At 31.2% G+C, this 25,482-nt stretch overlaps 3 protein-coding genes across 4 annotated transcripts; 2 read left to right on the plus strand and 1 right to left on the minus strand.

Moving 5' to 3' along the window:
* Positions 1–5,195: 5,195 nt before the first annotated feature.
* Positions 5,196–10,967, plus strand: LOC124835148 (squalene synthase 1). Its single transcript, XM_047310042.2, has 13 exons — positions 5,196–5,547; positions 5,636–5,678; positions 6,184–6,273; positions 6,558–6,633; positions 7,328–7,397; positions 7,732–7,875; positions 7,957–8,061; positions 8,448–8,594; positions 9,313–9,388; positions 10,062–10,150; positions 10,508–10,599; positions 10,680–10,725; positions 10,801–10,967. The coding sequence occupies exons 1-13, from the start codon at positions 5,353–5,355 to the stop codon at positions 10,867–10,869; spliced, it is 1,242 nt and encodes a 413-aa protein (XP_047165998.1). The 5' UTR covers positions 5,196–5,352; the 3' UTR covers positions 10,870–10,967.
* A 2,958-nt stretch (positions 10,968–13,925) lies between these two features.
* LOC124835128 (SH3 domain-containing protein 2-like) lies at positions 13,926–17,647 on the minus strand. Of its 2 annotated transcripts, none has more exons than XM_047310015.2 (10): positions 17,387–17,647; positions 16,590–16,728; positions 16,419–16,488; positions 16,172–16,323; positions 15,585–15,686; positions 15,224–15,424; positions 15,046–15,108; positions 14,771–14,923; positions 14,584–14,658; positions 13,926–14,149 (listed from the first exon to the last, which is right to left on the minus strand). In XM_047310015.2, the coding sequence occupies exons 1-10, from the start codon at positions 17,440–17,442 to the stop codon at positions 14,033–14,035; spliced, it is 1,128 nt and encodes a 375-aa protein (XP_047165971.2). In that variant the 5' UTR covers positions 17,443–17,647; the 3' UTR covers positions 13,926–14,032. The 2 variants fall into 2 exon arrangements, with proteins under 2 accessions (XP_047165971.2, XP_047165979.2); XM_047310023.2 differs by having other exon boundaries at positions 16,590–16,712; positions 17,387–17,645.
* A 2,270-nt stretch (positions 17,648–19,917) lies between these two features.
* LOC124835117 (subtilisin-like protease SBT3.9) lies at positions 19,918–25,159 on the plus strand. The gene is made up of 11 exons (XM_047310002.2): positions 19,918–20,095; positions 20,185–20,282; positions 20,441–20,538; positions 21,179–21,334; positions 21,418–21,529; positions 21,986–22,529; positions 23,273–23,370; positions 23,476–23,715; positions 23,795–23,909; positions 23,997–24,225; positions 24,470–25,159. Exons 1-11 carry the CDS (start codon positions 20,006–20,008, stop codon positions 25,024–25,026), a joined length of 2,337 nt encoding a protein of 778 aa, XP_047165958.2. The 5' UTR covers positions 19,918–20,005; the 3' UTR covers positions 25,027–25,159.
* The last annotated feature ends 323 nt before the right edge of the window (positions 25,160–25,482 follow it).

Below are 25,482 nucleotides of genomic sequence, written 5' to 3' on the forward strand. Positions count from 1 at the left end.
AAATTAACTAGCTTCCCTTACTTTTTTGACCAAACCAAACTCTCAACAATTGTAGAACTCGATCACCACCAGAATTCCTAAAAACCTAAAATTCACCGATTCATAAGAATAAACCCACAAAAAGATCAGATTTATGATCAGAAATGGGAAGAGGAAGTGGATGAACACATGCAACTAGAAAATTGACTTGCATGTGTCAAAAAGTTTTTGAATCTCACAAGAACTCAAGAAATCGAGGCTTACCAGCTTTAAACAAGACTTTGATCGGTGGAAAAAGTTGTTTTGGACTCCAAGATGACTTAAGCTTGGTCTGATTAGAAAGTAGATGAAGTAAGATGAGAGATTTTTAGAGAGAAGGAGAAGAAAATAAGTTATCAGAACTTTGGAGAGAGAAAGTGCATGCAGAGAGTGCATGCAGAGAGTGCATGGAGAGAATGGAGCAAAAATTTTAAACTTTCATTTATATACCAAACACAAAACCGAACGGTCCAATCTAGTGCATACACCTCTTTTTCTCTAATTTTCTTTATAAATTCTCGGTTCTTACATGTACTAACTTTATACGAATTCAGTGTGTTGTATTTTGTTTCTTAAAATTTAATTTAAGTCGTCCCAACTGAATACATTTTAATGTATTGTAATATAAATTGAAGTTTTGTTAACTTTGAACGAGTTCGGTGTATTGTAATATTTTTTCAATTTTAATTGAAATCGTCTTAATTTGATACAATTTTAGTGCATTCATTTTTATTTTTTTAATTTTAACACGACTTTTCTTTTATAAGTAAAAATTGTATCAAGTTGTCAAACTTTTTCAGGATGAAGTCGGACCAAACTAATATAATTTTTCTATTTCTAAAATTACACCATTTCGTTAATTTCAAAATTGCACCGTATTGATACTTTTGCTTCTATAATAACTAACTTCATTTCCATATTAATAGAAAAAAAAATATTAAACAATTCTTGCTATTACCATTGCTACAGAAAAAAACTACAGAAAAAGAAGAATAAATAAAATCCAACAAAAAAAAACCTCTTTCTAAAAAGTTCTTTTTGTAACACATTTTACGTGTTTTAAAAAACTTGTTCAATAAAACTTATTTTGAAAAAAAAATCATTCTATAGTGTATTATACGTCTCAAAAAAGCTTGTTTTGAAAATCTTATTTAGGAAAACTTGTTTAAAAAATGTATTTCAAACCTTTCAGAAATCCCATTTTGATAATTTTACTCTATTAGTTATGTTCCCAGAATTCTCGTTGTGAAAATCATTTTTAAAAAATTTCATAAAACTTGTTTTTAAATAGATAATCAGAAAGCCACTTAAAAAAATAAAATAAAATAATCATTTTAAAAATTTGAAGAAATGCTCAAAGAAATTGTGGGCTGCACTGAGAAAAAAAACCTTAGTATCCCCCAGCTCACGGTTTCTTCACTCTATGATTTAAGTGAAAATTTATTAAAATAATAGTACCTTTTTGACAAATACATTACTCTTTTCCATTACAAAATACTAACCTTCTCTTAATAAATGTTTAAAATGAATACTAAACAAAATTTAATATTGAATTAAAAATTAAAAACAACGATTAATATATATTTTAATTTTAAAAATTAGCATTCCATCCATTTAATGGACAAAAAAAATGATAAAATTCACCTAAAATAAATCGTACGGTGTCATTTTCTCAATGTAACAATGAATTCATAAATCATTTCCTTTAAAATAAAATATTTAATAGACTTAAATATATATTAAAAATAAATTTCTAAACCTTATTTAATATTTTTATTTATAAACTCAGACCTGATCCTCAATAAATATAATTTAAGAATAATATATTTATTATATATAAACAAAAATATTTAATAAATTTTGCAACATACTACTCCATTGATGTATTCAGTGCGTATAGGAGAAAACCTACATTGATAATTATATTTTTGAGTCACGCCGTGAGCGTGTCACTCGCGTCTCGCGTGGCTTTCATAAACAAATTGGTGGGAAAAAATTGCGTATAAACAGTAACAAAGTTAGTTAATAACTGCACTCCACGTCAGAAACAGTGACAAGACGTTTTTTCTTTTCTTTTATTTTTCATTGCATGCTACTTATTTAAAAGATTAAAATACTTGTTAATATTTTAATCTATTTTTTTCTATAGTAATAAGAAATAATGATGAGAGAAAATAACTGGCAAGATATAATGTTCAGATAAATTGGGTTAAGAAAATTACCAGGCTCAAAATGGATCGTTGTTTTTTTTTTAAAACGAAAAAGTAATTCATTTTCATAATAAATACATTTGTGGAAGAATGTAATTGAGTATTTATAATGAGATCTATTTTTGAAACACGTTTTTTTTTTTTTATTTATAAAACTTGAATTCGAATTTTAATTAAATATTTAAGTCAAGTTTCATCAAACAACTTATTCATTAATTTAAACTTATGTAAGAATGCATATATTGAGATTAATTTGATCTATTTCTCTCTCTCTCTCTCTCTCTCTCTCTCTCTCTCTATATATATATATATATATATATATATATATATATATATATATATATATATATATGCATGAAATGTAAAAGTCATTTAATATTTATTGTTCACGTTTAACACGAAACAAAACAAATAATTCAGTGATCAGATAATAAAAATGATAATCCGTCTTATATTCATGGCAAGCATAATAGGGATAAAGTTTTAGTATAAGTTTATCTTTTATCTTTTTTATTTGTAATTTTTTTTATTAAATTAGTTAGCTATAACAACATATATTTTATTTAATTTTTTTTATTTTGAGCATTTGTATTCCAATTATATTTTTAATATTTCATTTGAATTAACTACGATACATACTCTTATATTTTTATTTTTCAATATTAATTTAATTTATACTTGTATATTCTCCTTTTCTCTCTCGAGATATTAGTTGTATCATTATTTATCATGTTTCAACTTTTAAAGCTAACAAATTATTAATCATTTTACTGTGTTTTGATTTAATTTATTTTACATCAGGTATTAATAAAAACATATTTCGATTTGGTAGTATTTGAAAATATTCATCTCAAACTTAATCAAATCTAATAACTACTAAATTATAAAAACAAGCATATACATCTCAAACTTAACTAAACCTTTACTTTTTTTTTCTTGTATTTTTACTATTTTAATAATTTAAAATATTTTAAGTTTGTATTTTAAAGAATCACTTGACTATTCATGCAAAGATAATTTAAGTATTTCAAAAAAAAAATTTATAAATACTTTTTAAAGGGTTTCTTTTATAGGTTATTATATTAGTAAGTTTAAAACATTTCATTATTTTTAATGAATTATGGCAATGTGAATGAAACATCTTCCATGGTCAACGTAGTTCAATATTTTTTTTAATGTTTTTGAATTTAGAATAAAAAGCACTGTGTATTTCTTGACTTTAATAACCACGCAATTATTAAGATGGAGCACTTAGGAAGTTAATAAGTATGGCAACACCCAAAATGTCTTTATAATTAATAATTAGGTGATTTAATGATTTTATCTTCTTGATCGCATTTATTGTGTGATTAATTCGAGCTAAGATTTTATAACATCCATTTATTCTTTTATTTTAGTTTAACTGACCTTTACTTTATTATATTTAGTATTTTATATATTGAGTCTTGAAAAATAATTTAATTGCTACATTGTAATTATAAATAATTTATACTTTCAAGATTTAAAATCTTAAATTCAAGATTATCTTTATGTTACATCAATATGTTTCAATATTCAGAGACAACTAGTTCGGTCTGTGTATATTTCTTAACTTAAAATGCCAACTTTTGCATTTATTGTTGTTGTTTTATGTTCCTACTTTAGATATTTTATTTAGTTTTTTTTAAGTATTAAACAATACATCTGGTTTCTACTACAGTGGTTGTTTCAAGATTTAGTATTTGCATATAAATAAAAGTTAAAGTTTTGGTCCTTCTTGGCAATTTTTTTTTCTACACATTGGTGCTATTTAGCAAAAATGTTATTTTCTATTTATTCTATTTTAACAATGTTTCCAATGATAAATAATATAAAAACTAGCCAATATAAAGAGGTTTAATATTGTTGTATAGCCACAGTTAATATGTGCTATAAGGTTTTTAAACATTAAAAGTAATGCATGAAGTAGTTTATAGTACCGAACAAAGTTAACCTACGACAGAATATAAATAAAAAATATTTTAAATACAAATGGTAAAATATACCACTTATTTTGCTTATACAATTTTAATTTTACAATTTATCGTAACTTAAAATTAAAATTATATGAGCAAATAAAGGATATTTTACGATTTGTATTTAAAATAATATGTGTGTGTGTGGACTGAAAAGTTTGACAAGATTTTTATTTATTTAATCGTGGATCGATTTTCGTTCATTCAAAATTTTTAAAGTTAATTTTAATTATTAAATTTTGGAAAATATAGTAGTATTTCATTTTACTGCTTAAGACCTAAATCTTAACAATCTTATCAAAACATGCAAACACAACTTCAAAACAACTTAAATTTAAGACTGTAGACTATAAAAATATTTGTTTATTATTATATGAAAGTTATACTATATATTATAAAAATCATTATATAATGAAAAATAACTTAAAAATGTTTCAAAGGACTTGGTTCACATAAAATAAAATATATTTCATATAATATCATTCTTACGTTTCACACGAGGAAAGTGTAGTTTCCTCCAAACTTAAAACACTACAAATATTAAAAGTAATCTAAAAGGATATAATTATGTACGATGGATTTTATCTTTACAATTACAACATTTATTTTTTTTTTCGGGATTTTTGTTTACGGTTTTCAATTGTTCACATATATTAATATCACCCATGCCACCCATTATTTATCCGTTAACCAACTTTATTAATTTGATTATTTTTACTATTATTATTATTTAAAAGTGATAAAATTATATTTTTAATTGAAAAGACTCCAAAATGAAATGTTAGTGCTTGGTGGTTAGGCTAAAGAAGGATTCGTATGTAAAATTCAGACCTAGTCCATATAAACGGACAAAACGTGCATTTAATCGAATTTGTCTACGAAATAAAAAAATTGCAACTGCTAGCTGCTATGAGTGTGACTAGAAATATACCTAATAATTTTCAACCTCAAATAAAGGAAAATTGTCATATATTCTCTCATTCCAAATTTGCCTTACCAAAAGGCGAAGTGGTTGTAGTCACCATCGGAGCGAAGGTCACCATCGGAGCGAAGATCTATTTCGCAGTTACAAATATATCCAAAGAACGCTCAATTGTGGTTATCGAAATCCGAACGCAGAAGCTTTGAGAATGGGGAGTTTGAGATCGATTCTGAAGCATCCAGATGACTTTTACCCGTTGCTGAAGCTCAAAATGGCGGCCAGAAACGCCGAGAAGCAGATCCCGCCGGAGCCGCACTGGGCGTTCTGTTATACTATGCTCCACAAGGTTTCTAGAAGCTTCGCGCTCGTCATTCAGCAACTCGATACCGACCTTCGCAACGCGGTTAGTATCTTCCGTTTCCGCTCTCGATTACTCCGTTTCTTCTTCTGTTTCCGCCTTTTCTCAATTGCCTTAGTTTTTTTTTTGTCAGGTTTGCATATTCTATCTGGTTCTTCGAGCGCTCGACACCGTTGGTTTGTATTCGTATCTTCGATTTGATGCGCGCGCTTTTTGTTGCTTTGTTTTTTGTAGCTTGCGAGGACGAATGAGTGTTAGTACTATCGGTTTCGGTTTGCAGAGATGTGGTTGTTAGGATGCTTGATTTTTATTTCTTTATTTGTTTTTTTAAGCTTTGAATGTTGTGCAGGGATTGGTGTTATCGTCCAGCGTTTTTGGAAATGAAAGTGATTTTAAGATTCTGCTCTTTTTAAAAGCTCTTGAAAGCAGTAGTTCGAGTTTTTTTTTTCTTTTTCTTTTTTTATAAAGTTTTTGCTTCTTGTAAAATACTTAATTGTTATGGAAGACGCACATATTTGGCATAATAGAGTTTCTGAGTCCCTATCAATCTGCTGGTTATTGCGTCTATTTCCTCTGAATAATACTTGTTTATCTTAAAGTTATTCTATAGAGTAACTCTTACATTCTTGTGAATTTGAAAAAGTATCTATATTGTTGTAACTCTATGGTTTGTTTGGACAGAGGATGATACTAGCATAGCTACAGATGTCAAGGTGCCAATACTGATAGCCTTTCACCGTCATATTTATGATCGCGATTGGCACTTTTCATGTGAGTGTGTCATTCTTTGTGCTCTGTATTTTATATTTTTATTCTAAGATAAGATTCAATATAATTTGAAAACCTTTTTCCCAATCTGTGGTTTTTTAGTCATAAATATTCAATTTAACCACGTCTAACTTGTTTTTCAGAAATTGGATTAGACACATACAGGAATTACTTGTATTGTTACTAAAGACAGCCTTTATTGTTCACGTGGAGAATGGTTTTATTGTATATGAGCCTCCGAATTTATTGATGCCGATTTGCACACTAATTGTTTTTAATGTAACTAGGTGGCACAAAGGAGTACAAAGTTCTAATGGACCAGATTCGTCATGTTTCAACTGCTTTTCTGGAACTTGGAAAGAAGTCAGTCTTTATCCGAACTCATATACCTGAATTGAATTTTAAATTTCACAGCATATGATTTTTCCTCGATGCAATCAGCAGCAGACCTTAGGATGTTGGTATCGATTTTATGCTATCATTGTTATTATCCTTGGGGAAGCGGGGATGTGTACTGTTTATCATTAATTCATGCTACCAATAGAATATCACGTAGAAGTTAGTTTGTGAATAACATTTGTTGATTCAATTTGTATCCCTTTCTGAAATATCAAAATTTGGATATGGAATTACTTATTATGTTGACTGTCGATTACATAGTGTTGATTAACAATTTTGCTCTGTATTTGTGATTGATAAGAATTATCAATTATTTTCACGTTTATCATATAGAGTTTTCTGTATTTTGTATTGTTTTTCACCAGCTGTTACAACAATTTTGGAGTTCCTGTCCATTGCTAGTTACATTCACTTGGTCTTTGTAGGTTTATAGAACAAAAATAAATATAGTTAAGGCTTAAATTGGGGATCTCATTCTATAATTTGTCTTGGTGCATTCATATTGTTAAAGTTGAAGATATTTCACAACCGGTGGAGATATGTGTCTTTGGGCTATTGATTCACTCCTTTTTATTAGCTTTTCTCAGTTATGTGTAATTAAATTATGGCTGTATGTTCTATGACAAACAAGTTAAATGCTATTCAATGACTTTTGCAGCTATCAGGAAGCAATTGAGGACATTACAAAAAGAATGGGTGCTGGAATGGCCAAATTTATTTGCAAGGAGGTTTGTCACACAAGGCTTCTATTCTGCACATATTATTTTTATTATCTTATATGAAGTTTGTTATTCCTTTAGATGATGACTCCTCCTACTAGTTTCTAGTTTTTATTTTTGGTGTTTTAAATTATGTTGTTTGGTAGATGGCAATTTAGAGATGGTCAATATAATCATTTAAATATAAAAGTTTTTAAAATTTGATGTTATAGTATTATTTTTAGTGCATCCCTTATAAATTCTTATCTTCTGAGAACTATGCTGCAAAGGGATTTCTGCCATGTTTTCAACATAGAAAGATCATCTTCATTTATGCCAAGAGACCTTTTTCTTCCATCTGCAGGTTGAAACAATTGAGGACTATGATGAATATTGTCACTACGTGGCTGGACTTGTTGGGCTGGGTTTATCAAAGCTCTTCCATGCCTCTGGTTCAGAAGATCTGGCTTCAGATTCCCTTTCCAATTCAATGGGCCTGTTTCTTCAGGTATCGTGGCTTTAAGATATGAAAACTACAGTATGGTTGCAATTGTTTACTTACATTTTATGCTACCTATTGAGATTGCAGAAAACAAACATCATTCGAGATTATCTGGAAGACATCAATGAAATCCCCAAGTCACGCATGTTCTGGCCACGACAGATTTGGAGTAAATATGTTAACAAACTCGAGGTTTGGCTCTACACTACAGGAATTTACATCTAGCCTAACTTTTTTAGATGCTAGAAAATAAATTCTCGCATTCTCCAATGAAAAACATGTTCCATGACAAGTATGTGGTTCAGATTAATTTAAGCACACATGTCAATTATATTCTACAGTTTAAGATCAATTCAATCAAACACTAAAATTGAAGGGAAACTAAGTCTTACGACAATCGTTCTTTCAGCTCATTCTCCCTCATTTCATTAATCTCACGTTGTGTGATGGTGAAATCAAATTTCCAGTCACACGTTTACGTACACACATGAAATGCCTTTTTAACTTCCATTCCATGTTCGGGTGTACTGTGGTATGGTTTTCTTATTTGTCACTCCAATTTAATTTTTATGATCCAGGATTTGAAATATGAGGAGAACTCTGTTAAGGCAGTACAATGCTTAAATGACATGGTCACTAATGCTCTGATTCATGCTGAAGATTGCTTAATATACATGGCTGCTTTAAAGGACCTGGCTATATTTCGCTTTTGTGCTATACCCCAGGTGCTGTTCTTTTACTCAGTCACTTCTGATTTAACTGTTATTTAGTTCATGTCACTCTAGTTGCAACCATAATTTATCTGCATGTTGTATGTTGTTTGCATATCATGTTCTGTTTCAGAAGAGTTGAGTCATTTCAGCTTCCTCCCTATTCTGCTCAATAAAATATGAAAAAGTAAAATTAATATATTCTGTCAGTTTCTTCAAAGTTTTTAGTTTAAGACTTCCCAAAAGATGTTTCAATCTATTATAGAATTTTTAATAAAGTGTTTTACCGAAACATAGTTGTAAGTTATGACACAGAATATTTTTAATCGTAACTCCATGTAGAATATTTGTGAGAGTACAAATTGATTTCATGTGGTGCGTGATTTTAGTAGATCATGATTGTCTGAGGGTTTAGCTATATAGCCTTTCTGGTTTTAGGTAGTATTATGGAGTACAAAATTTTTTATTTCGAGCTGCATATGTTATAGAGGAAGAAGCAGCTTGGGTCTTAGGTGTTACCTTCTAAAGTTACAGTACTTTTGTGGTGGATGTACAATCTGATGCTGTGTGGGACCTTTTTGCTTTAAGTACTATTATATATTTAGGGTGGGAGGGGTGTTAGTTATTGTTCATATTAATTTTATGTTTAATGATTGATGTATCAAGCGATGGTTATTTTGATAATCTTTCCCCTGTGATTTTGATGTTTATTTGATATGCTACACCGTGACAGATAATGGCAATTGGAACACTCGCATTATGTTACAACAACATTGAGGTCTTCAGAGGTGTAGTTAAAATGAGGCGAGGTCAGAACAACTATTTTGATACTGAAGTCCTTGTGATATATATATTTGTGGCATGCTAAACGTAAATCAGAATTGGTATATATGACAGGGCATGTGTTTTTGAAGTCGTTGGAATAGTGAATTGCTGCAATATGGATTTCATGTTATTTCATGCTGAATCAATCTACATTAAATTACATTGGAATCTGTTTGTTATGGAACCCGCATATGCATTTGTATTAAAGATAACTTTTTTACAATGGGCCTGAATGATGTCCATATCGTGTTAGATTCTGTGTTTGTATGTGGAATGTTTAAATATCACATCTAAATAAATGCTTGCATCCTCCTCTTATGGATGTTGATTAAGAACCTGGGAAGACAGTTTGAACTTGGAAAAGGTGGCTAATAGCATATATTGAGTTTAGAGGCCAGGGGCTACACTCTGTGATGGATATCCCTATACTTTTGAAGTGAAGTGATAATACCATAGCCTAGATGCATATACATTATCTGAGATTCTGAGGCATTTGATTGGTTTCCTTTCTTCCCATTTCATTTTCAAAGTATTGTTTTTTCTTCTGGGAATAAAAAAGGATCAACATGTAGTTGTGTTTGTTGTATGCTGTTACTATTTGTGGGTGTGTAATATCAAACTAGATGTTATTTATTCATTTTTGTTTCCAATTTATAGGTTTAACTGCCAAGGTGATTGACCGAACAAAGACTATGGCTGATGTCTATGGCGCTTTCTTTGATTTTGCTTGTGTGTTGGAGTCCAAGGTATGAATCTGTTGTTGTGCTTAACGCCGTATTAGGTTTGCAACGGAAGAATGTGAACGCTACTCATGTTGCATTTAACATTGGATAATGTTCCTAGTTTCTACCGTGAAAAAGGACCACACTTCGGTTCATGAATGACTTGATGCACATAGACGTCGAAAATTTTCCTGGTTGGGTGTGTTTTCCAAAGAAAATTGCAAATAACCCTTGATCCACACTATTCCATTGCCTAATGGAAAAGACATCTTTTAGTGGCCAAAATTCAAAATGCAGATCTTAGCTGTTTTTTTTTCCTATTAGCAGTAGTTCTTAAATCTTCCTTTTCCAAATAAAAAGCTTCTGTATTTTCTTTTGTAGGTTGACAAAAATGATCCCAATGCAACAAAAACACTGAGTAGGCTGGTAGCTATTCAGAAAACTTGCAGAGAATCTGGTTTCTTGAGTAAAAGGTATACACATAACTTATTTGCTTCAAAAGTGTCTGTTTTTACCATTCACATCCTAACAAATCTTTGGTTGTTTTAAGCAGAAAATCGTACATTGTGAAGGATGAAAGTGGATACGGCTCCACCATGGTACGTTTTGGCTTTTGTTTTTTTAAACTAGATTCTGCATTTCTAAGAATATACTAACGGAAACCATCCCTGCAGATTGTCATCCTGGTCATCCTGGTTTCCATCATTTTTGCTTATCTGTCTGCTAACCACCATAATAACTAGTGTAAGTTAAGTTTTATTTTTATATTTAACGTACGATCACATTGTAAGAACAATTATCTTCTTTTATAAAATCGTCCACTCCCTTTTTTTCATGGTAATTAGCTTTTCCTTTCCAAACGTCAATCAGAAACATTAAAAATTCCACGCACATCCATTCATTTTTGTAAATCGTGACTCAACAATGACACAGTTTAATATATTATCATAAAAAGTCACCTATCAGGGTTTCAAGAAACACAACTGTACGAGAAAGATTTCCTGGTTGTTAACATGTTGTAGACCGGTGACGCCAGAGAAAACATGATTACGCCATTATTTTATTATTTTAAATTTTTTTAAACCTACTTACTAAAATACTCTTTTAAGTTTTACACTTTTGTGAAATTAAATAAAAACAATTTTTTTTATTATAAAACACATTTGTCCTATTATTTGTTGTCTAATAGTCATTAGATATACTTTGACATCGTGTAAATTTATACCACTATTTTATAATCCTTTTACTATTTTTACTCAATAATTTAATTTATGTTTTCATTAAATAATTTAATTTAATATTTTTTATTATTTAAAGTTGTTAAAGCAAAGTGATTCCTCATTGGTTTGGAATATTTATTGCACATGCAATTAACGAACTTGCATAAGGGGAAGATTTTCTCCTTGTTTTCATTTTGCTTTTGGTGCGCTTCATTTGCAATTTACGCAATATACCATGGAAAAGGACTTCGATCACAAAAAAACTTCGTGATAAGGTTAGTGCACCTCCTATGGAAAAGGACTCATTGGCCATCGATTTCCAAAACCAAAATCCATCCAAAAATGAAAAAAAGTGAAACGGTTGAGTGATGCGGGTCATGGACAATTATTAATGTAATTTTACTGAATTTTAACTTTAGTTTATTTATACTTTTTTATACTATAAATACTAAACTACTTGTACTAAATACTAAACTATATTATTTTTTACTTCAGTTTAGAAAAATTGAACCTTTGCATTTGTAGTTTAGTTAATCGCATAAACTGACAATCTATTAGTTATTATTTAATCCCATGATTATTATTTTTATTTTATTAAAAAACAAAAAATTGACATGAAATTATTCTTAACCATAAATATTTTAAATATCTTGTATTATATGGTATCATGGTTAAAAATAAAAGCATTACACACACATATACACACACTTATATATATATATATATATATATATATATATATATATATTCTTTCAAATCATTTAAAAAATTAGTTTTATGGTTAAAATAAATTATATATCTAATTTGTCTTTATAATTTACGATATAAAAGAAAATGAAATATTGTGAGTCAAATATAATTTGAAGGTAAAAGGTTAAATATATTTTATATTTTGTAAGAATAATATATCATTAAACTAAATATGTTTTTTCTCTGGGACTAGGCGCAAGTTTTGAAGAAAAAAATTAGGAAAAAGAATAAAAACATAAAGAAAAACACAAATAAATAAAATTTATTAGAATTATATGTTAATTTTAATTATTTGTTTATAGAAAATATTATAAAGTTATATAATTTTATTTATTTAATAAGGTTTGAAATAAATATAAAGTGTTTTCCTGAGGTTTAAGAGTAAACTTAAAACAAATCTCCAATAATTAGATTTATTTTTTAAATTATATTAACTTCTGATAAATGATTTCTGTTAAATATGAATTCTTCTAATAGATAACATGTAAAAATTGATGATAGAAATAATATTTTATATGATTCTTATAAAGTCTAAAAATATATAATTTATCTTAAAGACAAAAACAAAGAATAATATTTAAAACCCAAAATAAAATATCTGTAAAAACTGTGAAAAAATTGAACGGAAAAACAAAGAATATTGTAAAAGTGACTTACACTAAGCGTCTTGAAAAAAATTGGTTATTAACTAATTGATATAACTTCAGTTTTTTAAAACTGACCCTTAAACAAATAGAGTTCATATATAATATTAATATTAAGTAGTTCAGTTGCTTTTAGTTTATTAAAATTATAGTTAACTATAATTTTGTATAATTTAGTTACTTGTGCCCAGTCATATGAACAATGGTCTTGAAGACCACAGAAGCTCCACTAGAGCGACGCACTTGGCAGCTCAAAATTCAATAATTCAAACTGCCAAGACGACTCCAACCGGTAACGTACCTCGGTCACCTCCTCAATCCGACCACACTAAACGAGGAAAAGAAAAGTCACTGACAAGAGTGGATCATGTGTCCACCTCAACTTCGAACTCACTCTATGTGGCTAATTGGTATAAAGGCCAATCAAGTGATAATCGGAAGTGTTGCAACGCCCAACTCTTGAAAACAATTGATGTTGCCGATTGCTTGGATTCTACCGAGATAATGATGGCGAGAAGCTTGACAATCATGCATTACTAGAAAGAAGCTATTTCAAAGAGTACTCATGATTTGGAGAAGAACAGCTCGGACTAAGAAAAGAGAGGTCAAGTGTAGGTAAAAGAAAAGGTTGAATATGACCTTATATTGTCATACAAAAATCTAGAGATTGCACGAAATCAAAGTAGGTTAAAGAACTTAGAGACTAAGGTAGGTCCTCTAAAAAGAAACCTGGAGACAACTGATCAGATGAAGGAAAAATTAAAAGAAGCCGAAGCTAAAGTTGAAAAGATGAAGGAGAAGTTAAAAGATAAATCAACGTGAGTCCAAAAACACGGATCCACATTGAATCATTCAAAATCCACTTAAAATATCAATGAACATGATTTTTGATAAATATTCATGTAATTGATTTTATGTTGAGAAGATATTATAAATCCAAAATTGCTTGACATTTTGTGAATAAAAAATATATATTGAATTTTATCATCAATCCAATTATAAATAACTTCAATTCAACATCCCTTTTAACCAAAATAAATTTGATGCATGATCAATATTACAAACAAGATCACCCAAATACACATCGGTTAGTTGAAGTCACAAAAACAGTTGTATAAAGGAAACAAGTTGAGTGCAATAAAATAGAAGTGGGAAACGAAATATTCACATATAAATTCTACATGATAATCAAACGGGAAAAGTTTCCATCTATATCTCAAATCAATTTGTTTTACATATCAAAACATACATACAAAATTCGCAGGTTAAGAAACCAACTCAACAGGAAAAGCTTAAAACACTTCAGCCACCTTACTTGCAAGAACCCGTTCCCTCCTTTCAATGTAACTAAACGGAAACCAACCTGCCTTGCCTTTGCATTCGCCCTCGGCCCATCCGCTGTTTGTCACCTGTTAAAACCACAGACACCATAATCATATACCAAAGGAAAATCAGGCCTACTTGAAAAACAAGGATTTTGTGAGTCATTAGCACGTGAAGCACAACAGCTTGATTTGGGACACACAAGTCACATCATATATAGACGACCAAACAATCATTCAGTGGTGAATGGGCAATGACTAAATTGATCATGTTCAGAGTTCATATCAGATTATCAATTCTGTTTTAGTTCTGTTTTGATGGGTTCATTATTGCATGAGAATAGTATAAATGCACTCTACTTGGTTATTCCCGAATCTGTTTCAAATATTATATTAATCCGTTAACATAGGTAAATTGATCGTTGAAAATATAATGTAATTCAAGAGAAGAACCCTCTAAAATCAGAGGGAGAAGAGAGGGGAGAGGGTGCGAGATAAGCCATCCTTTTGGTTCATCTAACCTTTCGAACAACAATGTAATCACCAACTGATAGATTTAGCTCCACTTCGGATACAGCAGAATATGGAAATAAAACCTGCGAGAAGAGCAAAAGTTAAAAAGGAAAAAAGATGTCACCTCACCTTTCTCAAAATTTAATATCTATAGGTGTTTTCCTGTGTCCGAGACTAGAAACAGCTCGTGCTAACCTCTCCTAAGAAGTAACCCATGCTATCTGTTGTTCCATTATGTGCCTGAGATGCGTAGACACCATTCACTTCTTCATACGACGGAGGTGGTGGCATACTGTTATCCAGACTAGGAATAGGAGGGGTTTCAATTCGTCGTTGTTCTGATATCATCTATGATCAATATACATATAGCATGAAATCATGTTTATATTGAAAGAAAATTATCTGTCCGTCAAAAGTAATATTTAGCAATAAATGGTAAAATGACCAAGTATATGAATGAGAATGCTTACCTCCCCCTCAAGCTGATCAAGTATTTGCAGGACTGTTTGATGATAGGCACGCTCTGCTTCAACCTTCATAACAAGAAATAAGATGTGGGATGAATGAGAAGCTATGACTTATTATTAACCTGATCCAGAGTTTCATTAAATGGACGCATTGCAGAATCATAAGGGCACACTACAATACCATAGCTATAAGACGCTGAAGAGTTAACCTCTGTTGCTGTGCTTCAACAGCAGCCAATGCTGCAGCTGCTTCCTTCCCCAGTATGGTCATGTTTGTCTTCAGATCTTGCAGCTTTGCTTCAGCTGCATCTAATTTCATAGAATTCTCAGCACTAGGTGGCATTTCTCTTACTTTTGCCTGACGTTTAGAAACTTCAATAGCCTGTCTAGGTTAAAAAGAGAGAGTAATTACACGTCAAAATAGCAAAATAAAATCATGAATGAAACATGTACTGAAACACAGAGGACAGAGACAACAAAAGCAGGTTGACGAATGAAAGTAGAATTTTGATAAGTTAAATGAAAGATAAAGTCTAGAATACCTGGGCTTCAGCTTCTTGCCGCATTCTGTCATAACGTTGAGCAAGATGCCGTGCATCCTCCAATGGAGCTCCCACCACCATTGCCCTTAAGGGCTCCGCAACCTGGTCAAGAATATGAGGCACCGCTGTAAATAAAGCAAGATTAATGAACTCGATATATGAGTGAGGCTATTAAATTCTATTTATAATGGACTTGGACACAGGTTGCATGTTCCTTTTTGCATTAAAATAGAGTTAAATATCTGTAAATCTCAATCATACTCAGTAAACCAGTTCTGTTAGTGGAAAAACCCAATCATCATTTCTGTGAAGTCAGGTTTGAGCCTTATAAACCTTGCATTGCAAGTACTGCTGAATGAGCTCGCTGGACACAGCTTACATGTTCCTTTTTGCATTAGATTAAAATAGAATTAAACATCTGTAGATCTCAATCATACTCAGTAAACCAGTTCAGTTAGTGGAAAATCCCAATCATCATTTCTGTGAAGTCAAGTTCGAGCCTTATAAACCTAGCATTGCTAGTACTGCTCAATGAGCTCATACACCAACATATACACAACAGAGAAACATCAATACATATACAGTACCTGTGTACCAAGAGCTTTTAGTAAGTTTCCACGCTCCTTCTCTGTTTGAGCATGTGCTTGCGCAAAACTTAGTGCAGCTCTACTCAGTGTATTACCACTGGTACATGTATTTTCTGCACCATATTTCCTGCTATCTTCTGACAACTTTGTTCCTGTTACGTGTGATATACGGGAATTCAATAACAATGTTTCCTGCAAACTAACAGCAACAGATTTTTATAAAAGCTTCCAGACCAATATTACTTGCCTATTTCCACTTGCTTGGATCCAGTAACAATATAACCTTCTACACCACGAACAATATCCCTTTGATAATGCTGAAAACACAATAGAAGAGCTATTATCAGACTAGAGAATAGATAAATTGACATGAACTATACATGAATAGAAAATAATTGAAATCAAAGAGCCAAACAACCTTCCCCGCACGAGTCGATATATAGAGTTTCTCAAGTTTCTGGTGCAACTGGAGTTCCACTCCATTGGTAACCACATTATCTGAACCTCCATAACCACCACCCCCAAATTGCTTCAGAACAGCCTGAATAGCAATAATTCTGAATTTTAGTTAGCATCTTGCTAATTTAGAAAGAAATAAATCAAGCCAAAGGAACAAATCTACATGCAGTTTCAAAGGTAGATTTGGTGTTGTTCTCCAACTATAACTGAAGTTTGATATCCGTAATCTATGCTGGCTTTAATGAAAACCTTTATTTATTATGCAGATTATTCATGTAAAACTCCAATTCTACTACTAAATTGCATCTATGTTCTGTTCATTAATGCAATGAAACACAGGCACGCGCGTGGCCTAGTGATTTTGAATTCAGACAGTGATATTAATTAGATACTGTTTAAAGCATAATCCTCACAATTAAAGGAACGGAAATTCAGATATGCATACGGGGTGATTTCGAATTTCAGCTACCAATTTCACCGCCTTAGCAAAGATAAGCTATCGATTTAAGATTCAACTTCAACCTATCGTTTTTTCATTAATTGATTTTCTCAATGCAAGTACGAAATAAATTCGATTAGATCCAATACTAGGCGGCGTCGTGTTTGACGAGAGCAACAACTACAAGGTTATAACCGCGAAGGGGAGAGTAAAACGAGAACTGCATCGGAACATAGCTCATGATAAAATAAATCTATAGAAACTCTAACAATTTTTAGGACATAAAGGAGAAAGAGAAGGATCTACAATAACGGAACCTGTTGCTGGCGAGCGACTTGTTCTCGAAGCTTGGACGCTTGCTTTCTGATAGCATCCATTGAATTCAACTTCGTTCAGAAGAGCGAAAAATTGAATCTAGCAACGATAATAGTTTCAGCGATTCGGTCTCATAGCACTGCCTCTGAAACCAACAACTTCTTCCAAACTATATCCAGAGCTTTGGATCCTTCCTCCAGAAACTTGTCTCTTTTCAAACAAATTTATTTCTTCTTTTTTAATAGAAACAGTTACCATACAATTATCACTTTTCTCTAAAGCTCTCCGGTATTACATTATATTATATGGATATACACTCCGCAGGAGAAATAAACTTTATTAGTTTTTATAATAGTTTGTTGATTCGATCTTAATAATAATAATAATAAAATTTATTTAAGTATGAAGTGTATAATAAATTTAAATACTTTTAATTGAGTTTCTTTAACTTTTAATATATATATATATATATATATATATATATATATATATGTATATATATATATGAATATTCAAAACTTTTATAATTTTTCATTACATTACAATTTATTTTATATGTGTAAATAATTTGTATTATCAATAAATATATATTATTTTTTAAAATTATATTAAGAAATAAAAGTAAAATATATTTTTATAAATTTTATTTTATTAAATGATTAAATAATTAGAAATCACAAAAGAATATAATTAAAAATAAAAAAATAGTTTAGAAAAAGAATTTAATATTTTAATAATAAATTATTTTTATCTAATTTCTTTTTTTATATTCATGCTCCGAATATTTGTTTTTAAATATGTCTAATCTTATACATAAAATATATATATATATATATATATATATATATATATATATATATATATATATATATATTTTGAGACTTATTTAATGACAATATGAATATATTAATAATATATTTAAAGATAATTAGTTTGTTAATTTTTACTTGATCTTGTTAAAATCATAAGTTTTAACACTATAAAATTAGAGTAAACAATGAACTAGTGAATATAAAACAAAATTTATAATATTAAGAAGTGTGATTTTTCTTATTATTGTACTTTTAAATAAATTATTAAGTATAATATTTTAATTTATTTTTGTTACAAATATAATTATTTAAATGACTAAATATGTTTTTACTTCTTAAATTTTAAGGCAAAATTAAAATTGATACATTGAAATTTTGATATAATTTAATTCTTAAACTTTTAAAATAAATTAATATAGTTCTTAAATTTTAAGGAAAAATTAAAACTGATACATTGAAATTTTGATATAATTTAATTCTTAAACTTTTAAAATAAATTAATATAGTTATTAAATGACCAATTAATTATAAGTTATAAAAAGACAAAATTAAGAATAAAAAAATGGTACAAACAAATTAGTTTAAAAATAAAATAAATAGATAAAAAGATATGATAAATTTTATACATGTAGGATAACAAAATAAATATAAGTAAAAAAATTAAAAAATAAAATAAATAGATAAAAAATAATAATAATGTTCATGCATGCATGACAACAAAATAAATATAATAAAAAAATAAAATATACAAATAAATAAAGTAAAATTTTGGTACATGTAACAAAATAAATATAAATAAAAAATAAATTAAAAATATCAAATGATTAAAATGTCAATTTTTGAAATACTAGTTAATAAAACAAAGTGAGTAATAAAGTAAATTTTTTAGTATTTTATTTTCTTATATTATTATAACAGTTAAGAATCTTTTATACTTTTAAACTATGAAACGCCTTCTTATACCATAATTCATTTTTAATATTGTAGAGTCAATCAACATAGTCACCTAGTTCGAGTTTACTTTGAAAGTTGAAATCTCCACTCTAATGTCATTGCTCTAAATCATTTTCTTTTGAATGTGATGGTTACTTCCAACAACTCTATAACCTAAACTTTTCCAGCTCCTGGATGATGACAAGGAGTTATAAACTGTTACAATAGTTACTATGAATACCATCAACGTCACAGAAGTTACACTCAATCCATTAATATATCATAAAATGTCTGTTAAAAATTCCTTTTCTGATATAATAATTAGATTCCAAAGTTTTCAGAATTTTGGATGGAAATAACCTTTAGGATTAACACATACACAGAATCTTTGTCTTTGTGATGAATTTTATATCCAAGAATAAAGGAAAATTCCTTTGAAATATTGAGACTGATGCCTCTTGTTTCTCAGCCAGAAAAGTGTTGGGTTCCCTGGTTGGAATCACGTTATGCATATGATAAACAAAAAATAATAAAAGGAGTTGACATCACCATCAATTATTCCAATGTTAGTCAATGCAATAGGACATTGTTGGAATGATAAAGTGTCAATCCAGAAGAAAGATCATTTTCATGGTCCTCAATCCCCGTTTCTATCTCAATAGGTACAAAGATTCCAAGATCAATGATGAAGCCAAAAGCTGAGACTGAGCCCACCATAGAGTAAATGCTGGCAGTGGTGGTGGAGCAGGTTTTCTTAGTGGGTTTGTTTCTTTGACATCTATATACACTATTGCATACACCATCCAAAATCTACTAAGCCAAACTATCACTCAAACAGTGCTATTTTCATAATCTCATTCTTGCTTTCTCTCCCTCATGGCTCTTGTTTGGAATTTAGTCATCACTTTCGTAATTCTTGTTCTTCAACAACAATCTTGGATCCTTGTCGCCTTTGCCTCAAGCATTGTAAACTCTGTTCCTCTTCTTTTCTACCTATACCATGTTTTGATTTTTCCTACTTATTTGGTTCTCTTTCTTGTTCCTGGCTTCTGCAGGTCCATATTGTGTATATGGGCGACAACAGAATAAAGCAGAGTGAGCAACACTTGGTTGAAGACTCCCACCTTGACATGCTATCTAGTATTCTCGGAAGGTCAATTTCCCGTTAATTCCTGCCTATTTTGATGCATATAAGATGTTTGGAATTTTGAACATGAGCAAACCTACTTTGCTTACTGTTGGACTGAAGAGATGAAACATCTTTTAAGAAATAAAATTCAGAATCTGATATCTTCCTTTTTATTTTAACAGCAAAGACGCTGCTAGGAAGTCCATCCTGTATAGCTATAGTCATGGCTTTTCTGGATTCGCTGCAGTTTTAAGTCAGCCCCAAGCTAGGCTCATTGCAGGTAATTTCAAGTTCAGTCTATATCCAAAGTATGGATATGTGAAAGCATTGAAAAATACTTTCTACAAAAATAAATAAATAGGATCAAAATGAAGGTGTACATTTTGTTGTTTAACCATTATTATCCTTTAAAGGAGACTTGATTAGAAGAGATGAGAACCTTTGTACTCACTCAGTAAAAAGGGGAAGTGGTCCCCAGATGCGTGACACACAGTACCCACCAAAGCTAGCAATAGTCATGGACTATTCCATCATGCAGGATTTTTTAGATCTTAGTCAAATTAAGGAAATCATGCAGAAAGATTGAAGAAAAGTCATTATGGAAAAGTATCAATTCTGACAATTGCAGAAACTACAATCTCTCTTGTTAGCAGAATGAATGTCAAAATCATGCTTGTAAAATAATACATGTTGGGAAGTAAATACAGAGGTTGTGGCTCCGAGTCAAATTGATTGCACTTGTATATGATGAGTGAATGTGGTAGAAATTTGGGTACTAGGGGATTTGTATATGATGAGTTCTTGGTGGAGTATTTGAATGTTTTGTTTTCCTAGAATGAGAACTTTATCACATTTCAATCAAAGCTCTCCCAAGCAAGTAGTAATAACTTTCTCTCCTTGTCTGCATTATTTACATGCAGATTTCCCAGGGGTCGTCCGTGTAATTCCAAATAAAATTCTCAGTCTTCACACAACAAGAAGTTGGGACTTTTTGAACGTAAAGCAAGAAATAATAACCGGTGCTCTTTCTAGGGGTCAATCTGGAAGAGGAACCATCATCGGCATCATGGACACTGGTTAGTTTGGAATTGCTGCACGCTGTGCATGTTAACATCATAAAAAGAGATTGTGATTACTTAATTGATTCTTTACTCTTCAGGTATTTGGCCAGAGTCTGAGAGCTTTAGAGATGAGCACATGGACAATCCTCCTTTTCACTGGCGTGGTATCTGCCAAGGAGGAGAAAGTTTTGATCACTCCAGTTGTAATAGGTTCATTAAAAATTATTTCTAGCCATGTAATTTTCTTTAGATATTCAAGTTACAACCACCGATGAACATTGGTACTCAATAAGTTCCAAAACTTAACTTTTCCTAATTTATCAATGTGTTTTATCTTTTGTTGTCGCGGATAGGTCTCTCTATACAGTAGGATGTCCCTAATTTGTTAAGGGGTTACTAGGAGTTAATTTAAATATTAGGTATTGATGAATTTGTCAGAGTTACCTGATATATCTATTTGGCAAAAGTATGTTATTTTAGGGGTATTTGAAAAGGTAAGAATCTCAAACTGCTTAATTATAGTTTGTTCTCGTATCTCTCATATCACATGTTTTTAAGACTTTCAAACTGACATGTAAGGTCCAGTAAATTTACATTTATGTTTTCTACTTTAAACATTTTGGTGGAAAATGTAACCTTAAATGGTATCTTTTCATATGATGGCAGGAAAATTATTGGTGCACGTTGGTACATTAAAGGATACGAAGCTGAAATTGGTAAACTAAATACAAGCGATGGGGTGGAGTACTTGTCTCCTCGAGATGCAGCAGGCCATGGCACTCACACATCATCTACTGCAGCTGGTGTTGCAGTGGAAAATGCAAGCTTTATGGGACTAGCTAAAGGGTTGGCAAGAGGTGGCGCTCCATCAGCTTGGTTAGCTGTGTACAAAATTTGTTGGTCTACTGGGGGATGCAGCTCTGCTGATATTCTTGCAGCTTTTGATGATGCAATATTTGATGGGGTTGACATTCTTTCAGCATCTCTTGGCTCAGATCCTCCACTTCCTACTTATGTTGAGGATGCACTGGCCATTGGTTCTTTTCATGCTGTTGCTAAAGGAATTTCTGTGGTATGTTCTGGTGGCAATTCTGGTCCATATTCCCAAACTGTCATAAACACTGCACCTTGGATTATTACTGTTGCAGCTAGTACCATAGACAGAGAATTTCCATCTAGGATTATCCTCGGAAACAATCAAACTCTAAAGGTACTTCATCTTTCTTGTTATGATGTTTCACCACAAAATTCTTCAAACACTTAATAAATGAAAATCGATTATTTTTATATTCAAACGAGGACCAGGAAGTTAATTATTTATTGAGATGAGCCTAGCTTAGGATTTTCAGATGACAGTAACGAATCTTCATCGCCTTATGAATATAAGATTGGCATGTTAATTATGAAGCAAGTTACATTCATTCCCATATTTCTGGAAGTCCTCTGTTCAACTAAAGCCTCCATTTTGGTCCAAATATTATAAAGATTGTAAGCGTTAGTTACTTGACTTACTTTAGTCATGGAGTTTATAGAAATTTCATTTTAGTCTCTGACTTTGTAAAACATTATAAAATATCATTCGCTTAATTCCTTTCCCCTATACTTTGACTCAAGTATAATAAAGAAAAAAAGTGGGGGTTTACTACCTTATTGAGATTCCACAAGTAAAGTTTGTTAGACTGGAGAATGGTCTATTAAACAAGCATATGTACTCTTAGATTAAACCTGACTATCAGTTTCAGGTGATTTAATTTTGTAGGTAGATTCAAAACATTGACCAAAATAATTGCAATTAAAAGTAAATTTGTGAAGCCCAAAAGGGGTATTTTATAGATGCAAATCTAGACCTTAAACCGAGAAAATAGACACAAAATGTATGTTAATAATTTGCATCCTTGATAGATTAACCGTTTGCAGTGCAGACACAGTACTATACTTTATTTCCTCATATAGGGTCAGAGTTTATATACAGGGAAAGATTTGAGCAAGTTTTATCCAATTGTTTTGGGAGAAGACATAGCATCATCGGATGCAGATGAAGAAAGCGCAAGGTAAATTTACTTGTTCTTACTTGCTTGGTATCTGCGTGAAACTGTCGTGACTGTGACTGTGACTGTGAAAGTAGTACCAGTGCATATCTGTTGATTTTTGTTCAGGGGCTGCAATTCAGGGAGCCTGAATGCCACCTTAGCAAAAGGAAAAGCAATTCTGTGTTTTCAGTCTCGGTCACAGCGGTCAGCCACAGTTGCTATAAGAACAGTTACGGAAGCTGGTGGCTCTGGTCTCATATTTGCTCAGTTTCCCACTAAAGATGTTGATACATCATGGAGTACACCCTTTGTCCAAGTTGATTTTATCACGGGAACAACTATTCTATCATACATAGAAGCAACTAGGTGAGTACTCTGTAAGTGCAACATGACAACATCTATTTTTTTTTTGGAATATCTTGTAATGAATGCGTGTATATTGTAGGAATCCTGTAGTAAAGTTTGGCAAAACAAAAACAGTTGTTGGCCAACAGATATCACCAGAAGTGGCATTCTTCTCTTCGCGAGGACCAAGTTCTTTGTCTCCTTCAGTATTGAAGGTTCTGATCATTCCTCTGTGAATGTCATAAATAGCTATTTTTCTTGTGAAAAGGCACAGTTTTATGTTTATGATGAATGTGGTGCAGCCTGACATTGCTGCTCCTGGGGTTAATATTCTTGCGGCCTGGTCACCTGCTTCTTCTGCTGGGCGTTTGTTATATGATGCAAAATCAAAAAAGTTGCAGCCCCTTACCTTCAACTTTGAGTCAGGAACTTCCATGGCATGCCCTCACATTTCTGGTATTGTTGCACTTATAAAAACTGTCCATCCAACTTGGAGCCCCGCTGCAATTAAATCTGCCCTTGTCACAACAGGTAAAATGCTCTTGTTATTTGACAACTGGTTTAAGATTGAAGACAACATTTTTCATGCAGTTTTTTAATTGCTTCCAGTGCTGTTTTCTGGTCAAGAATAACTCTTTAATTTTGTTCTTTACTCGCTCATCTCACTACATTGTCTCTTCTCACAATTCAATATCATACTGGTATGTTTTTTCACACACATACACACTTTATCACCGATATCAAAGACCCTAATTTCGTGTGTTTTTTTCTGAAGCTTCTCTGAAAAATGAATACGATCAATACATTTGGGCCGAGGGAGCACCACATAAACAAGCTGATCCATTTGACTACGGTGGTGGACATGTTGATCCTAACAAAGTGACAGATCCTGGTCTGGTATACGACATGAAAACCTCAGACTACATTCATTTCCTTTGTTCTATGGACTACAACGACACTGCCGTAAGCTCTTTAACAGGATCTCCTACCAAATGCCATAAATCACACAAATACCTCTTAAACATGAACCTCCCTTCTATCGTTATTCCTGAGCTGAAGCAACCCCTCACAGTTTCAAGAACAGTCACAAATGTTGGCCCAGTTCAATCTATCTACACCGCTCGTGTTGAACCTCCAATCGGCGTATCTGTCACAGTTGTGCCATCAACCTTGACATTTGGTCCTAAAAGAAAGAAAATGAAATTCAAGGTAACCTTTTCTTCCAAGCTACGAATTCAAAGCAGATTCTCATTTGGCTACCTCTTCTGGGAAGATGGGTTACATGATGTCAGAATGCCATTAGCAGTTCGCTCTGTTGTACAAGAATTTTGAGCACAAACTTAATACTGCAATTACTAACACTGTCACAAAATGGTAACAATCATGTGCCATTGTGTTTTCTTGTATGTAGTATTAATAATGGTTCACTTGCGTGGAATCATAGCCAATATTCACATTTTAAAAATAGACACGCCGTTTGTTTCATATACAACAATCGAATTCTGTGTCATAATCTGTAATAATTGCTGTTCCAATTGTGTTAAAATTTCAAAAACTATAAATTAATGACCAAATCAATATAACATCTGTAAATATTTCCTCAAATATACATTTTTATACGAAAATTTAGAAGTAAAGGTGTTAAAAATTAATTGTCACATTTCCTTATAAAATATATTTCTTTGTTTCTTATTCTTCTAAAAATTGAAATCTCTTGTGGATACCATTTTGAATAATTGCTGGATTTTCCATATAATACATAAGTAAAAGTCACATTTAAAATTATTT

Source organism: Vigna umbellata, chromosome 3, assembly GCF_029865625.1.
Source record: "Vigna umbellata cultivar VRB3 chromosome 3, Vumbellata_1.0, whole genome shotgun sequence".
In the NCBI taxonomy this organism is placed as follows: domain Eukaryota; kingdom Viridiplantae; phylum Streptophyta; class Magnoliopsida; order Fabales; family Fabaceae; genus Vigna; species Vigna umbellata.

What these genes read in the sequence shown, in the direction of transcription:
- LOC124835128 (XM_047310015.2), bottom strand. Translation starts at nt 17,442, where the DNA reads ATGCTATCAGAAAGCAAGCGTCCAAGCTTCGAGAACAAGTCGCTCGCC. An exon ending in AAGTCGCTCGCCAGCAACAG is followed by an intron (nt 16,729 to 17,386) that starts GTTCCGTTATTG and finishes ACTAAAATTCAG; the next exon opens with AATTATTGCTATTCAGGCTG. An exon ending in TTGATCAGCTTGAGGGGGAG is followed by an intron (nt 14,924 to 15,045) that starts GTAAGCATTCTC and finishes TATTGATCATAG; the next exon opens with ATGATATCAGAACAACGACG.
- LOC124835117 (XM_047310002.2), top strand. Translation starts at nt 20,006, where the DNA reads ATGGCTCTTGTTTGGAATTTAGTCATCACTTTCGTAATTCTTGTTCTT. An exon ending in GCAGATGAAGAAAGCGCAAG is followed by an intron (nt 23,371 to 23,475) that starts GTAAATTTACTT and finishes ATTTTTGTTCAG; the next exon opens with GGGCTGCAATTCAGGGAGCC. An exon ending in TCATACATAGAAGCAACTAG is followed by an intron (nt 23,716 to 23,794) that starts GTGAGTACTCTG and finishes TGTATATTGTAG; the next exon opens with GAATCCTGTAGTAAAGTTTG.
- LOC124835148 (XM_047310042.2), top strand. Translation starts at nt 5,353, where the DNA reads ATGGGGAGTTTGAGATCGATTCTGAAGCATCCAGATGACTTTTACCCG. An exon ending in TCGCGATTGGCACTTTTCAT is followed by an intron (nt 6,274 to 6,557) that starts GTGAGTGTGTCA and finishes TAATGTAACTAG; the next exon opens with GTGGCACAAAGGAGTACAAA. An exon ending in TTTCTGGAACTTGGAAAGAA is followed by an intron (nt 6,634 to 7,327) that starts GTCAGTCTTTAT and finishes TGACTTTTGCAG; the next exon opens with CTATCAGGAAGCAATTGAGG.